The sequence below is a fragment of the Podarcis bocagei genome, assembly GCF_964188305.1.
Source record: "Podarcis bocagei genome assembly, chromosome: 11".
NCBI classification, from domain to species: domain Eukaryota; kingdom Metazoa; phylum Chordata; class Lepidosauria; order Squamata; family Lacertidae; genus Podarcis; species Podarcis bocagei.
The window spans coordinates 17,604,790-17,621,766 of NC_138136.1; the positions used below are offsets into that span (position 1 = coordinate 17,604,790).

The 16,977-nt window shown below is 42.0% G+C and overlaps 1 protein-coding gene across 2 annotated transcripts in view; it reads right to left on the reverse strand.

The window, feature by feature from the left end:
* Positions 1 to 16,730, reverse strand: part of SNX2 (sorting nexin 2) — a 28,803-nt gene extending 12,073 nt beyond the window's left edge. Inside the window, exons 1-8 of one of the 2 annotated variants that reach the window (XM_081213754.1) lie at positions 16,562 to 16,727; positions 10,948 to 11,065; positions 7,406 to 7,569; positions 6,231 to 6,297; positions 6,037 to 6,080; positions 5,802 to 5,943; positions 4,334 to 4,412; positions 847 to 922 (exon numbers count right to left, since the gene is read on the reverse strand). In XM_081213754.1, coding sequence (XP_081069880.1) covers positions 847 to 922; positions 4,334 to 4,412; positions 5,802 to 5,943; positions 6,037 to 6,080; positions 6,231 to 6,297; positions 7,406 to 7,569; positions 10,948 to 11,065; positions 16,562 to 16,669 — 798 coding nt within the window. In that variant the 5' untranslated portion in view covers positions 16,670 to 16,727. Of the gene's footprint in view, positions 1 to 846; positions 923 to 4,333; positions 4,413 to 5,801; positions 5,944 to 6,036; positions 6,081 to 6,230; positions 6,298 to 7,405; positions 7,570 to 10,947; positions 11,066 to 16,561 lie in introns of both variants that reach the window. The other variant, XM_081213753.1, reaches the window with a different exon arrangement.
* Between the last annotated feature and the right edge of the window lie 247 nt (positions 16,731 to 16,977).

Here is a 16,977-nt window from a genome sequence, read left to right on the forward strand (position 1 = left end):
GCCTTATCGAGTGAGTACCAATTAAAGGACTTATGCCTACTACTGGCAACCTTACAAAAACCTTTGCCACATATTGAGATTTAAGGGTTTAGCTATGCTCTTCTGCCAATTATGTGTTTGTTGCAGATGCGGTGGTCGGTTGATAAGTTTTGGAAAGCTACAAGTGATTGATGCACCAGGGACACAGGAATTAACATGGTCCTACCTGTAGGAAGTGAAAGCTGCAGCTTTTTAAATAGGTCAAATTTAAACTTGTAAGCCCTAATGCATGGTTTCTCCCCCAGGATATGCTCAAACTGTAGTTTTTAAAAGTATTTGCAAAATTCTATTTTTTTACCAATATAAACAAACTGGTATGCAAAAAAAGGTTACTGAAGTATCTGGTACAGTATAACATTCTCATAGAGTTGGGTGGATTTTAAGAGAGATTTCCACTTGCACATGAAAGGTGCCAGACTGACAGCACTGGTGACTGAAGTCCTCTATCCATGAACTAATTACTACATAGCAGACTGCAAAACTTTTATATGGTTGTGGTAGAAGGATCAAGTCTATTTAGCTTCCATGTCCCAAGTTAGTGAGTTTTGAGATCATTCCCCTATTTTACAGAGAGATCAATCAAGTTAAATCTCATAAACCAGAGCGAATTGATGCTCCCGCTTGCCTTGCACTAGATCAAATGTCTGGCAACTTAATTTTTTTGTAGCTTGAAGTCATTCAATTCCTATTTTGAGGGCACAACTGAAATTTATGAGCTGGAGGACCAGATTTCCATATATGATGAGAATGTTCCTTTTGTGCAAAGCATCATTGTAGGTTGAAAGAAAAATAGGATAATTTAAATACCTCAGAACTTTCCAAGAACTGCCTTAAATCAGGATCCTGTAACAAGGTTGGGTGTTTTACTGTTCGTTGTAGATACCTATGGTTTTAAAAATTAGATAACATTTAATGTTCCTGACAATACTAAAAAAATGTTTGCCATGCACAGAAAGCATGTCGGCAGCAGTGCCATTCTTCAGCAGGCAGACAATGTGCTTTAAGTGTGCATTAAGATGGTTACCTCTAAACTTTAGAGGATAGTTCAGTTTCAATGCCCCTTCAATCCTTTGCCTCTCTGCGGAGACTACCAACTAAGGATGAGCATTTGCCTAAAATATCAAGTTTGCCAGCAAGCAATTAATAGATGCAAATAGCCTGCCTGCTTCCCACCCATCTGCCCTCCCAACAAAAGGTCAGAGCACTGAACAGGATAGAGAAGGATGATTTAAGCAATGTCATGTTCATGGTATTGTGTATCTATATGACTTGAAAACTAACACTGTAAGCCAGGTTTGTGCAACACAGAATGCACAACAGGAGCATGCAAAATAGCTTTCTTTCTCTAATTAACATTATCTTTGAATATCAACTCTTAAGTCATCCAGTGTTCCTGGAAATGACATGAAAGGAGCTGCAACAGGAAGAATTCTGCCTTTTCAGAGTTAAAAGTGATTCAGCTAGGCATCCACAGAAGTCAGTTTCAGAAGCTTCAGAAAACCCTTCTCCATGCCATTCTTCATCAAGCACACCCTAGATGTTAGGGTAGATTATTCTCGGTGCATCTATTTGCCATTCTTCTGGTTCATTTGTAGGAATACGAAGCAGCAATGTAAAATGCTTTTATAAATAAGTAAGAGTGGGTAGTCAGAAAAAAGGCTTTCTTAGGAAAGATCGTCTATATTTTTTGGTGAAAAACATAGATCTCCAGCCTCTGAAATCAGAGGCTGCCCCAAAGGTGAGGGCATTAGTTCCAACCCCATTTCATTTAACCAACACAAGGCAGCTAATTTCAAAGGCAAACCCCAAAAAGGGTTATAGACTTTCAGTGAGTTCTATGAGAGGGTGTTCCGCTCACCAGCACTAACCTGATTTGTACATTGCACTGCTCAGGACTCTCAAGAGCTCGGGGGCAATTTAGGTTGGTTTGGGGCAGGCTTACTCAACCTTGGCCCTCCAGATGTTTTTGGCCTACAACTCCCATGAGCCCTAGCTAGCAGGACCAGTGGTCAGGGATGATGGGAATTGTAGTCTCAAAACATCTGGAGGGCCGAGGTTGAGGAAGCCTGGTTTGTGGGGAATGAAGGGTCACACATTCTTGCCAACTGAATTAAAACTCTTCTCACTAGCACAAACCAAAGCCACCTTCTCTGCTCGCATGAAAGCCAAGGACAGTCAGTCTAGTCTGTTCTGTCCAGGAAGTCTATACGGTCTCCTGCTACACTTAAGCCCACCTCCTTAAGCGGTCCTCAACAAGGAGCAAGACCCAAGAGTTTGTCTCCCCATCTCCCTTAGTGAATCTATGCTTGTCCCATCCACTAAATTGTATTTTCATTTCCAAGAATGCATTAACCAATCTTTGGCTGTAGCTCGTGGCTAGCAAGAAGAGAGCTTAAATGTCAAGCCTGGGCACAGCCACCACGCCACATCAAACCTTGGCTTAGCATGGGACAAAATGACTAGGGAGGATCAAATGAGTTGTGGGGTCCTCTCCAGAAGCCCACACATTGGCTTACTGTGTCATGCAAACCAGGCTATTACATCCTTTTTATGATAGGGCATATTATTTATACACAAGAGTCCTATGCCATTGGTGCTTTGATATCTAGTAGCCTGTTTGGCTTTAATAGCTTCCACAGCAGCTCTGCATACTTTTCCTACTTAGATGATCAAGATTCTGAACAGGGCACAGGGGAATTTTGTATCATTAAAACAGGGAAATGCAACATTTGTTCAATCCTGCCCCATGGACAAGTTGTATTTCACCATCCTTCTAAATGACTGTTTAGGACATAAAAGATGCTTCCTGCGGCAAAACAGTCCAGTCAAGTAGATTTCTATGATTACAGAACTGTAGGAGATGAAGGTGCTGAAAATTATTCAGATTACCATCCCAACTATGAGTTGATTCCTCAATGGCAACTAAATCAGGGGACCATAAAATATAACATATTAAGAAAAAAATCAATTTCTGCCATCAAAAAAAGGTTCTTATTTTTATATGTAAGCTGCCTTGTGTCCTCTAAGGGGAAAGGGTAGGATATAAATAAATATATAAATAATATATACATACATGACATGACATGGTTAATTTACATACTCTAGCTTAGAAGTGCAGTTTGCTTGTGAGAATGGTGAGAACAGTGATATTAAAAACCCATTTACGGAATGCAAAAAGGGCAAATTTTGATCAATGGATAAACATTGCAGCTCCTCACATTGCGGAATACATATGCAGGAAGACTCCAGCCATTGTGTTACAGGTATATTAACTGCAAAATGAGTGCTAGGTTTCAAATAGTTTCGGCAAGTGTCCAAAAAGGAGCCCTACAGAGATAGCCTGGTTTTCCAAATAGTTGGAAAATTGCACCTTGGTGGGTGTTTTTTTTTGGGGGGGGGAGGACAGGGATGAAGGTACAGTGCCTCTGAACATTAATAGCTTTCATCTACAACAGGACCAGGTACGTGAGAATTCTTCAGATACAGAAGAGTGCCAAAGTGCTTCTTCCTTTGCAGGAAAACGCCAAACTTTATGATCTTATGGGCTCCAAAATTCTATAAGATGCATCATCACAGCAACATTAAACATAACTTTTAATTGAGAATCCCAACAGAATTGCCTGCTATGGAGGATTAGACTTGAAACGACTGAAAAGCTGAATGGACACGTCTTCCTTAGGAGTAAAACAGTTACATTGGTGAACTCCCCATACATAAAAAGGACAGTCCCAGAATGCCAGATAAGCCTTGGAAGGCAAGAAGCCACCATTAAACAATTGATACACAAGAAAATGTTTACACATTGCAATTTTTCATTCACTGCAGTGGAAAAAATGGTCTACTAGCATGAGGGAATGATGTACCAAGCTTTTTAAAAAGTTATGTACCCATGGCCTACACTTGGAGCACTCCTGTGAAAAGTAGTTAGCGTACTTGAAGTCTATCCAATAAAATCTAAATCAAGATTTCTCTGGCTACAGTGTCTATTACCTGAAGAATATTACATTTCTAAATCTTCACAGCAGCATTTGGAAGCTTTAATTTTAGAATGTGTCTCTTAAAATTTACATATACCCACCCATAGATTCCCACTTAATTTTGCCCCTATTTGTTACATAAACAGTACAGTTTCGTAAACTGTTGTATGAAAAATACACTTTTGTAGCTTCTGTTACACCTAATGTATTTTATACAATTGGGTCTATGGAGACTTGAAACACCTAAGCTTAAGGCAACACAGGACAAGGATCCCACTTTAGTATGTATTTGTTTATTAGCTGAAAGTATAAAGTACCTTTCTAGTGCCGCTCTTCTTTTTTCTACGAATTCTGTAGAAGACGAATCTTCCTTGCCTACTTTTACCTTAGTCATGCCTTTGAAGAAAGACAAAAGATTTTACACTTTGATGTAGCTCATTAACTGAACTTCATAACTTATTTCTCAGTCACAAAAGGTAAATGAAACCATTAAAAGTTTCAAAAAAAACAAAGCAAAAACATTTTAAAAGCTGCTGTGAGTTAGCCATCACATCAGTAAAACCCAGTCCATGGTTTACCATTTATCTATCTCATGTTAAAACCTTCAGTTTTCCCAAGTCCATTCCGCTAACAGACAGCAAGTATTGGATGCCACCCTGCATTAGCAAATATATGCGGTTTTACATTTCCTAAAGAACGTGGCATATAGACTTCACTCAGGCAGTTCTTCTTCAAATCACCTTCCAGATTAATCTTGATTGCATTAAAAAAAATGGAGGGGTGCTTTTCTAAAAGGTGCTTTACTATTGTAGACAAGAAGGAGGCCCTGAAACAAAATGCTGTGATAGATCTAACACTTTAGCAGGAGCACTCTTGTTAAGAATTCTAGCCTCTCCTCTCCCCTTGGATACCTTAAGCTGTTAAGAGGCTCAAACAAGCCAATCTACTCTCCCTCCACCGTTCTTTTCCAACTGACACCAGTAACTCTTGGTGAAGAATGAACATGCTCAGTCATTGGGCTGTGTTGGGAAGGGTTAATGCTTTCAAATTTCTTATTACTTTATTATTTATTAAATTTGTATACCACCCCCTTCACCCAAAGATTACAGAGTGGTTCACAACAGAAACATACAAAAAAAGAGAGAACATAATATACTAAATAAATAAATAAATAAATAAATACACCAGAATTAGATTCCTACATAAAGAAAAGACTACGTTGACAACAAGAGGTGCTTAAGAAGACCTCTTAGGGACTGGAAGGACATCTTCAAGAAATTTAGAAATGTAGCCAAAAGGATGCACACCAATTTATACCGGATACAAACACAATCTTGAGATTCCCCCGAGTACTCCTAGTACCTATCTTTTGCTTCTTAGTGGCCTTGTTCAGAGCTCAGTAGTGCATGAGACTCAATCTCAGGGTCACAGATTCAAGCCTGACGTTGGGCAAAAGATTCCTGCATTGCAGGGGTTTGGAGTCGATGACCCTTGTGGTCCTTTTCAATTCTACGATTCTGTTTGCAAACCACTGCTGTTGACTCAGAAGCACTAAGTTCACTATTAGATGGAACAATGCCCTTGATTTATTTTATTCATCAAGTTTAAATGGCAGGGGCTGTTTGTAGAACACTTCCTGTACACAAAAAAATGGGTAGGTTTTCTGCAAGCTCAAAATCTAATTCAACTATCAGACACAAGATCGGTATATACCCCCCCCAACTCATTCAAGTATAAGCAACACATTCCCTGTGCCGTCCGCAAAATAACCACCCCTGTACTTACCTACAATACTTTTTTCTGGAGCTGGAGGCACAATATACCCAACATGCAGATATTTGGATGTTAATTTGGCATGTAAGCCAAGAAAGTCACTGAATCTTCTTTTAACAGCGAATTCGTTTTTGTGAAACATGGACAGAGAGGTCTAAAAACACAGAAGAGGTAATTTTAAAACATTCAGCGTTTATATATTCCATGACAGCCAAAATTCTGTACTGTTGCCTTTACAACAAATTACCTTTGTTGTTACTCTGTATGCCATATATGCATTCATACCATCGCCTGTAAAACAAACACACAAATCAGCCCTTCAGTATCTCTTTCAGCATTTCACTCCTTATGCGATGAACATTTATTCTAAGATGGGCTATATAAAAAGAGGACCCAGAAAAAGTTGTTTCGGTTTTTCTGCAATGTACTGTTTTCACTCACCAACTTTCTCTGGATCTGACACATTGATTTCAATATCAAACAAGTCACCATTAGCTTCTTCTTCAATCTAGAAAGAAAGAAAAACACGGTATTGTTCAAACTACTGTCTAGTCACAAACTCTGGAAGCCTAAATGCTAATTTTCAAATTTATGGTTGAGCCAATAACCCAATGCTAGCTAGTTACCGTAGCCATAGCTAGTTAGTTTGCTGTAAGAAAGTTATTGGAACAGTCAATACTATAGAATGAAATTAAGCGTATTGCCACATATTCCAACAAAAAAAGAAGGAAGAAAGAAGAAATCAGCAGATTTGGAAGATTCATCTGAACAGTTATAATTGCTCAACACAGTTATTGCTCATATGAACCTAAGCAAGTGTTATAATTAGGTCACTCAGTTTAAAAAACACTTCAGTGGGGGGAGTTGAGGTGACTTTGATTTTCATATAAACATTGCAGCAACCCCTTCTATACTGAAGCACCGTTGTGAGAGTTTAAGGGGTGTCTGCTTTCATTGTTCAAGCAAACAAATATTCCTAAGATTGCAAACAATTTGGACTGAACTATTCTGATTGAACGACACAGCAATGCAATCCTTTCCAACTTATAAATGCTTCTCCGTCCCAGACTTGTCCTGTGACCCTGATGTGGCTGTTCATTTTCCCTTGAGGCCTGGGTTTGGATGCACATGATTTAATAAGCCACCATCCTTTGTCTCATTGGCAGACCATAGTTAGTGGATGGTCTTCAGAAGAAACCGAGTTTCAACTAACGTAACTGCAGTGCACACAATGTGAAGGCAGAGAGAAGGAATGATGTAAGAATAGAGCGCATGAGCACAAGGCTTGTTAAATGCAAGAATCATTTTGACAGCTGCTGGAGCTGCCTTAATTGGCACGAACTATTTCTACTTGTAACAGTAGTTACCAATATCAGTTAAGCCAGTTACAAATTATATTTTATATAATAAACACATAGGATATATAAAGGTGTGTACTGCCCTTCACCCAAATATCTCAGGGTGGTTTGCAACATAAAAATACATAATAAAAACTGAAAATACAATATAAAACAGGAACAAAATCAAAACAATAACCCCCTTCCCCCACCCCACGTTTTAAAGGACACAGAATGTTAATCAGTTTAATAGAAGTGTTTCACCAGGTTATTCAATACCTCTTCCCTGGATCTGTCAAAGTCGACAGGAGCCACCACTATTTTTGACTCCATTCTGGGTGTTATTAGTGTGGTTGGTGTAACAGGTGTAACAGCTGGAGTAGAATCGGATGAAAGTATCGGTTCTCTTTCCGGGCTGTCCAGAGAAACTTCCTCCGTGGCTTCTAGATAAAAAAAGAATGAGAAAAGTTCATGTATATCAGGAGCACAAACCCCAGAGAGTTTTGAGACTATTGTGGTCAGCAAGAGATTCACAATCCCCTTTATTTATTGATTGCACCATCTCTCTCATTTATGCTATGTTGTGTAACACCTGATCTCAATGTAGTATTAGGCAAAATATATATTTTCCAGAGAACGTCAGGGTTGTAGTAGTGTTGAAGTCCCTTTAGGAATTTGCCTGAATGTGTTTGGGATAGAAGTAGGGCACAGGAATGCCCTACACCTGCCGGCTCTGCTTTAGGCCTTTGGATGTTGAAGAGGAATTCTAAGTAGTTTTGGAGTAAGTTGATGACACGCAGCTCCACTTCTCCTTTACATCTGCAGGTGAGGCAGCGGATGTGCTGGACCATTGTGTTGCCTAAGTAACGGACTGGATGACAGCCAACAAACCAAAGCTCAACCAGGATAAGACCAAGCGGGTGCTTCTGGATTAACTGCTGTTGCTTGGGCTCAGGTGGTCTCAGTGGCACAGAGTGCCTTCCATCAGCTTCGGCTGGTGGCCCGGCTGCATTCCTATCTGGACAGGTGTGACCTAACTTCTGTTGTCTATGCTCTGAAATCTCTAGGGCAGATTACTGCAATGCATTATGTGTGGGGCTGTCTCTGAAGATGGTCTGGAAATGTCAACTGGTGAAGCGGTTGGGTTGCTCACTGGGGCAAGATGGTTTGAGAATATAACACCGATCCTAGCCTGACTGCAGTGGCTGCACAGCTCTGCCCCCTCCCTCCTTTTAGAAAACACATATTCAGGCAAATGCTTGATTAGGAACTCTATTAAATGTTCCCATTAATTAAAAGAAAGTTACAAGTTTTCCACTAGTGCTAATTCTGGCCAGTTACAACCTGTACTCTGGATACCACTAACATCAAGGAGATAACAGCCATCAAAGCAAGGGTTAGTTCACTTCTTAATGTGATGCACTATCAAACTGTAGCGGGCAAACGTACCAAGTACTTTTACGTACCATGCACCCTCTTCCAGCTGTTAAGCTAAGTGACTGAACATTATGTTTCATGGGGATTGTGGGAAAAGGCCACAAACGTCTTCCCAATTAAAAAGTAATTCTGAATTTTAACTCATTTAGGAATAACAACAGTTTTCTCGTGTTATAGAGTATCTGAAACACTAGTTCTACCAAGCTGGATAACTGGCAATTCAGTCAAATAACCACTTACCCAAAAGCTTTCTAACACAAAAATGACAGAGTTATGCAGAATAGCATAACGATCAAGTAAGCAGGCATAGCAAGAAACTACTTCAAATCCTTAAAACAAAAGTTATTCAAAACAAACATAACTTTTTCATACATCTGATTACCTGAGCTTTTAAAGTTTTACTTAAGTTTGTTCTAGAAACAAAGTTTAGCTAAACATGTGATTTTGTGTGTGTGTGTGTGTGTGTGTATGTGTACACACACACACACACACACACACACACACGTATTAAGGAGTGTGAATTCTTGTGTTTTGCCTTGACCAAGATGAATGACAAACTCCCCCAGCAAGCAACTGAAGAGGAAATTACTCAAGATGTATTTGTTATTGGCCAAGCACGTCTATTATGATGGGCTGCATCTTTGCTTTAAGGGCTCCAGACTTTAAGGCAGAAGTAAATCTAGAGAGGCAGGCACATAGCAGAGCATTTGTTCTTGGCTATAGCTGTTGCTGGAGCACTCATAGGGCAATGCTCTTGGGCATTTGGCTGCATTTTCTCCCTCTATTAGTTTAGCACAGAGAAAAATGAAAACTAGCAACACAGCTGTTGAAGAAGCAGGTCTGCTTGCTCTCTCAATGTATTCAAGCTTTAAGTGGTGTGAAAGGAGTGTCTAAAGCATGTGATCATCCCATAAAACGTAATTTGTATCATTGACTATGTACAAGTAAAGCTCATTTAACTGACTGACTCAGTTTAATTAACCTACAGTTTCAGGTAGGCCAGCACAGGACATTTCAGACTGAAATATTTATACAGAGGTGCCCCGCAAGACGAAAAACTCGCTAGACGAAAGGGTTTTCCGTTTTTGCATTGCTTCGCTAGACGAATTTCCCTATGGGCTTGCTTCGCAAGACGAAAACGTCTTGCGCTTTTTAAAAAAAAGCCGCTTGAAGAGGCGCGGACCGTGCTTCGCAAGACGAAAAACATCGCAAGACGAAAAGACTCGTGGAATGAATTCTTTTCATCGTGCGAGGCACCACTGTAGAGTAAAACTATGAGCTAGACATAATAAACCATGGTTTGCCATTTTGAAGGACAGTTTGCATGAGGAGAACTATGATCATGCACATCCTCTCACCACTTCCTCAGTCATGACAAGATATCAGAAGCTTCGATTTTCACTGCTGAAAGTGTGTCTGAACTCAGAGAACAAACCAAGATCCAACTGTGGTTCCCAAGGTTTGGACAAAACAGTGGATAGTTCAAAGAGGTAAGCAAATGCTTTCAACATTCACTTTGTAGACATAAAGGACTCCTTAAAGCAAACAAGCCTGAGGCTCAAGTAGGCTCAATCTTGTAGCAAACATCCAAGATTTGTTGTTGTGTATGAACCAAGCCCGCCAAAGTCTACTGCTACCCTTCAAGGCTATACAACTCTCTCCTGAATGTTATCTGCTTGTTAGCTGATGTTCATCATGTTAGAATATACAGTGGTGCCCCGCAAGACGAAATTAATTCGTTCCGCAAGTTTTGTCGTCTAGCGAATTTTTCGTCTTGCGAATCACGAAATCCCATAGGAATGCATTGAAAATCAATTAATGCGTTCCTATGGTCAAAAAAAGTCCAAACAAAGCCAAATTTGGTACAACAACAGTTTATTAACTGCTCTTTAAAGTCACACATACTGTAAAGAGCAGTTCAAAAATTGAAGGGAAAATAAATTAACTTTATAAACAAAACATGTCTTTGTTTTTAGACAAAGGAAACAAAGTCGCGAGACGTTTTCGTATTGCGAAACAAGCCCATAGGGAAATTCGTCTTGCGAGGCAAATCGAAAACGGAAAAACCTTTCGTCTAGCGAGTTTTTTGTCTTGCGAGGCATTCGTCTTGCGAGGTACCACTGTATATTGAGATCAAACTGGTTGCAAGTGTTTCAATCCCTTCTTTTGCTCGAAGGCAAGTATGCAGCTGTTCACAAGCCTGAGTCTTTGATTCAAAGCAGTTCTAAAAATGTAATTCAATTACTTTCTCTTCCTATGACAAAGCTCCAACTCCCAGTTCTCTAGAAACTGTACATTGTAATGACTTCCAAAATTATGTTTTTCATTAAAAGCTATCTGAAATATCCTTTTTAAATTAAAAAAAATGTGAGGGAGAACATTACCAGCAAAAAGGTCTTCCCTGTCATCATCTAGTATGATTTCTGCAGGCTTTGGGCCATTAGAATTTGTACTGATGTCTTCTGCAGGAAGACTGGCTGGCTCTGGAGATGAAGGGCTCGACTGTTGAAAGGAGCAAACAGTTGAGAAGAACAGCATCAGTACTTATGAAACAATCACAGCAAATGCCATCATTTGCAAGCACATAACATGAAAAAAACAGCATGTAGAAGCAACCATGTCAGCAATTTCTATTTCCTAGAAGTTATAGGATAACAATGTACTAAGGAAACATTAACCTTTCAGGGGCTATCTTAACAACTGTTTCCTCTTCACGATAACCCCATGTTAAATACGATTGGAACATAAATATTCACTTACTGTTTTGAATATAACTTAAGTTTACTAATATTTTTAAAATGACTATGTTTTCTGAAAGCTCCTCATTGGGCCCAATTCCCAAGGGGCAAAATACCCCAACTTTAGAACTACCACGTCCTGACATACTGCAAAGTCTTTCAAGGCTGTGGGTAATGTGAAGACTTATTTGGAGAAAGCATCATTGAAAAAGTACATCCTCCAAGTATATCAGCACATATCTGGCTGCAAACTGTCCATCTATTAAGCTACTGCTAATTACAAAAAGGGGGGGGGACGCGGGTGGCGCTGTGGGTAAAACCTCAGTGCCTAGGACTTGCCGATCGTATGGTCGGCAGTTCGAATCCCCGAGGCGGGGTGAGCTCCCGTCTTTCGGTCCCAGCTCCTGCCCACCTAGCAGTTCGAAAGCACCCTTAAGTGCAAGTAGATAAATAGGTACCGCTTTATAGCGGGAAGGTAAACGGCATTTCCATGTGCTGCGCTGGTGCTGGCTCACCAAAGCAGCTTCGTCACGCTGGCCACGTGACCCGGAAGTGTTTCCGGACAGCGCTGGCTCCCGGCCTCTTAAGTGAGATGAGCGCACAACCCTAGAGTTGGACACGACTGGCCCGTACGGGCAGCGGTACTTTTAATTACAAAAAGCTTGCAAGCTTCAAAATATTCCAAAGCAAGGTTCAAAGTGACCCTCACATTACAAATGTGAGGACCCTACTGTATGACTAATGTCTCATTTACAGATGCCACTACTACTACTTTGTAGTCTAGCATTCTAAGTTGTTTCAAATGGATCAAGACCCAGGGTCCATTCAGTTCAGCATCCTATTTCCAACAGTGGAAAGCCTGATACAGTGGACGCTCGGGTTGCGAATGTGATCCGTGTGGGATGCACATTCGCAACCTGGAGCGTCCGCAACATCGGTGCGTCTGCGCACGTGCGGGTTGCGATTTGGCGCATGCGCGACCGCCGAAACCCAGAAGTAACCCATTCTGGTACTTCCAGGTTTCAGCAGTCTGCAACCTGAAAAAACTCAACCTGAAGCGTCTGCAACCTGAGGTATGACTGTACCTACAAAAGCAGTGCACAACACCTGACATATTACATCTGACCCACCCTCCCAAAAAGTGTCATGCTACATCTGAAAACAGAGGTTCCATATATCTATCATTTATAGTCCAAATTTTCAAAACTGCTAACAAATTAATATGGAGCAGAAACAGGTCAAAACGGAGGAGTGAATGGGCTTCTCCTTATTCATTCCCATTTGGAGTAGTTGGCTGTTGCTAGAGACTAAGGAGGAACAGGCTAGTCAGACAGGTTGGTGGCAATAGACAATTTGTGTACCAGGATTTTTGTTAGAGGGGGGAGGCTTTTGTTAGGGGGACCAGAAACTCATATTTGTATTGACATTTAGTTAGGAGGGGGAGCTGCCCCCCTGGGCTACACCCATCCAATAGACCCATCTGCAATGACTTTGCCTATAAATGACTAATCCCATGTTCAAGCTATTAAAACCAGCGATCATAATAATCTATTGTGGAAACAAACCCTATCAGTATGCACTGCCTGAAGTAGTATTCCAATCTGTCCATCAGTTTTATTGGGTTACCCCAAGTTCTAGCACTGAGATGGAATATTTCTGGCCATGTTGAGATATGCCACATGTACTCAATAGAATCACAGAGTTGGAAGGGACCATGAGAGTGTACATCAGATTTCAAGAGGCCCAGCACAGAATGAACAATACAGAATGCACGGGGTGAAGCAGGAAGCTGCACGTTCTTCTAGCTAACGTGTAGGACATTTTGCACACTTGCGAAGCTAAAGAGAGTCCCCATCATTCACCTCCAGGTAAGCTGCACAAGAACCAAAAATGTTTCACTGCTAACTCTTAAATAGCAGGCCCTAGAGCACCCAGAAGAGGCAACACACATGTGGAGCAGTTAGTAAGTTAAGTGTGCAAGACAAAAGATGAGTTAAGTAGAAGTGTATAATTTATTCAGGGAAGGCAAGCCATGTGGGTACCAGATTCACAATTAGCTATATTCATTAAAAGGCTACCACAGGACTTAAGACAACTGTAAACAAGTAACGGAAGCAACACATTACTGTGTAATTTCTCTGGAGTAGCTACTGTTGACCCAAGTCATATAAAAGGCACTTCGTAGAAGTAGTTAAGTGTGCATCTTGGTGCCCACACAATTCAACCTCCCAGGAAGAAAAATCACACCACCAGCATGATGAATGAACTGTTCCCGAGAGGTTTTTTCTTTGTAGAAAATGTTTGCACAGTGCTTAGTCACTGGAGTAGGCAGTGTTGTGTCTGTAAACTGTTCATGAAAAAACTGGTCAGTAGCAGTAAGTTACTTTGAAATAAATCGTAAAGTGGCTCTGTAGACAAGAAAGACAGAACTCCATGCAACTTCAGAATCCATGCCTTTGTGCACACAAACTTGTAAACATGCAGAGCACAGCTACTCCAGAAAAACTCCTCACAGAAACATTGTCAGGGATCTAGTCTCACATAACAAAGTGCCAACTCTTTATACAAAGCGAAAGAGAAGCTGACATTTATCATTCAAATTTTTTATTTCCATTATTTCAGTAATCCTAAGGAAGCATCCGTCTGACCAAGTCTACCCTACACAGTGCTATTTAGTCTTTGGCACAGCAGAATTTCAAGGCCTAGTATGTGAGATGGTGGCAGTAACTGTATGGGTGACCTGGGCCCCCTCAGCTACATATCTTAGCAACAACCACCTCACCTCTCCCAGCAATAAGCATCAGGGCATAAGTTAGTTCCAAAATCAAGACTGCCAGATATGAAATTGACCACATATTAATAGTACTTTCATCTTAATGCCCTCCAAGTCAGAGCCTTTTATCAGCACCAGGAGTGCATTGATTTTATTCCATTGCAGAGATCAACATTAGCCTCAATTCCTGCTGTTGTTTCACTCTCAGTTTGTAGCGTTGCTCCAATAAAAAGCTACTGTAGCTACCACGATTAATCTAGAACAAGATAGTAGGTTCCAAAGGCAGAACTTCCATGCATGTGGAAATGCGCACATTTCCTCTTCTAGACAACTAGCTCTAGCTATCAAAATGGTTTCTGGTTTTGCTGCCTTTCATATTTCAGTGTTTATTTCACAAAATTTACATGCCACTTAGTTTTAGTAAAATCTCTAAGTGGTTTACAAGAAATATTAAAATTAGCAATAAGAACAATTCAAAACCTTTTTTAAAAATCATTCAAATCAACAGAAAAAGATGAAAACACAACTGCATGTCTGGATAGGCTTGCCTAAAGAAAAATGCTTTAAGCAAAACAGTACAGGCAAGGTGCCGCCAGACTAAAATATCAATTTCTTACAACTGCAGAATGAGTATTATGTGACACCTGTAACAGTGCCAGTTCTGCAGATAAAAGTGGTCAAGTGGGCACATGTGGGGTAAGGTGATCTAGCAAGTAAACTGGTCCCAAGCTATTAAGGGCTTTATATATCCATACTAATGGAGCTTGGCCTGGTAACAAATTGGAAACCGGTGCAGATCTCTGAAGGTGTTATATGTTGAAAGGGACTTACTCATGTGAGCAGCCAGGCTGTAGCAACTCTTCATTTCCAGGTCAAGTGTAAGAGAAGTCCCACTGAGAGTTCACCAGAGTAATCCAATATTGAAGTTACCAGTGCCTGAACTGCTGTAGTTTATGGTTGGGTTTTATGCTACAGAGTACTCTTCTTAACTGCTGTGAGAAGCGCTAACTGAGGCGCAGATGAAAACAGTTCACAAATAATAAATTAGTTTTGAAAACTATTTCTTTCATACTACACTTAAAAGCATTCGGCCGCTTTCCAAAAGCAGCCTATTAAAAAAACAAAACCTCACAGTACTGTATATCACTGACACAGCGCAATAAGCTGGAAACAAACTTACTTTCCCTGGCCTTCTTAGTTTAAAGTTCAGGGACAGGAAGCATTGTCCAACAAAACAGCAACGCTTCATTTTGTGACAGATTGTTCCCTGTATGTTTTTCACCAAGTGCACAGTGGAAACAGGGCCAGGACTGGAATGAGAAATCCCTTACTGCTGACAAATCAAAGGAAGCACGTTGCTTTACAAACATTAACAAGCTAAACTGTACCTATGCAGAGGTTTCAACTCCTGAGGAATATTAGCTACAGCCTTCATAGGCTAGTTATCAAAATAAAGGTGCTTTGAAGACAGAAGTCGTGTGCTACACATATTTATACAGGAGACAAGAGTAAAAGAGGCAGGATGCAAGTTAAATAAAATAAGGCTACAGGCTTATAAGCATATATGGTACTCACCATCTACCAGCTATTGTGTACCAACATGGTCTTTCAGTGCAGTCTTATAAATGTCTACTCAGAGGTAAGCGCCACTGAAGTCAGTGGGACCCCAGTTAAGTATGTGCAGGATTACACCCTCAGGCATTTAGACTTTGCAAGGTCCATTCACAGTGCTATTTTTTTCTAGAAAAAGAGGTGCTAGGACTCACCACGAACGCCTCCCTCATTCTCTTAGAATTGCAATGGCGCCCACCTGAGAGGTGCCAGAAGTTGGAGTTCTGGCTGGGGGGAAAAAGCCCTGCCCATATATACCCCCCAACAACACTATTGAACCCAGTGAAACGAAAGCTTCTGGGAGGAAGAGTTACGGCCATATTTAAAGTATTGGGGGAAGAGTGGTTTCAGTCTAACAGGGTTTTCCAAACTTGGGTTTGTTTTGGAGACTACCATTCCCATCATCCCTGACCCCTGGGGGTCCTGCAAAGCTGGGGAATGATGGGAGTCGCAGCCCAAAAAGCAGCTGGAAACCCAAGTTTTGGGGAAAATCCGGTCCAGAAGCTTGCCTTATAGAGCAGAAAATGCAGGGGTGGAAACGCAGCCTTCAGAGCTGACGTGACAAGACTTCACTGGGCAGGGAAAGAGGAAGGCGCGGGTGACTCTGGAGGGGCAGAAAAGCAGGGCCAGATGGGGAAGGGAAGCGGCCCGCGCAACGTCAAGCGCAGGTGGAAGGAAGGAAGGAAGCATCCTGGCGCTGGGGGAGGCAGGTGGGCGGAAGCGCCTCGCTGGCCAGGGACCCGGTCAAGGTGGCCTTTGGGGCCGCTGCCCCTGCGCTGAGGGGACGGAGCGGGAGGGCGAGGAAGGCGCAGAGGGGCTGGGCAGCGACAGCAATGCCTCCCCAGCCGCCAGCTCCCTGCGAAGGGCGCGCCTTACCTCCAGGGTGGAGACGGTGCTGGTGAAGAGGTCCTCGCCGTCCTCCAGCTCCTCGAACTCCGTCTGCCGGCCGTCCCCGAGAGGAGGGGGCTCCCTTTCCGCCGCCATCTTTGCCCACCCCCCTGTCCCCGCCGCCCCGTGCGAGCAGAGGCGCGAGATTTCCGGCAGCTGCCGACGGTCACGTGACGGCCTGCCTTCCCCGCCCCTTTATCCTGGCCTCCCTTCCCTCAGTCGCCCCGCCCGACGTCACGTGACGGCAAAGAAACCAGGCGGTCCTTCCGTCAGTCTCCCCTCCCCCGTGGGCGGAGTCAAGGGTTGGTGGGCGGGGAGAGAGGGGGAGGGAGGGGAAGAGAGGAAGGAGAGGAGAGGGAGGGAGGGAGGACGGGAGGGGAAAGGGGGAGAGAGGGGGGAGGGAG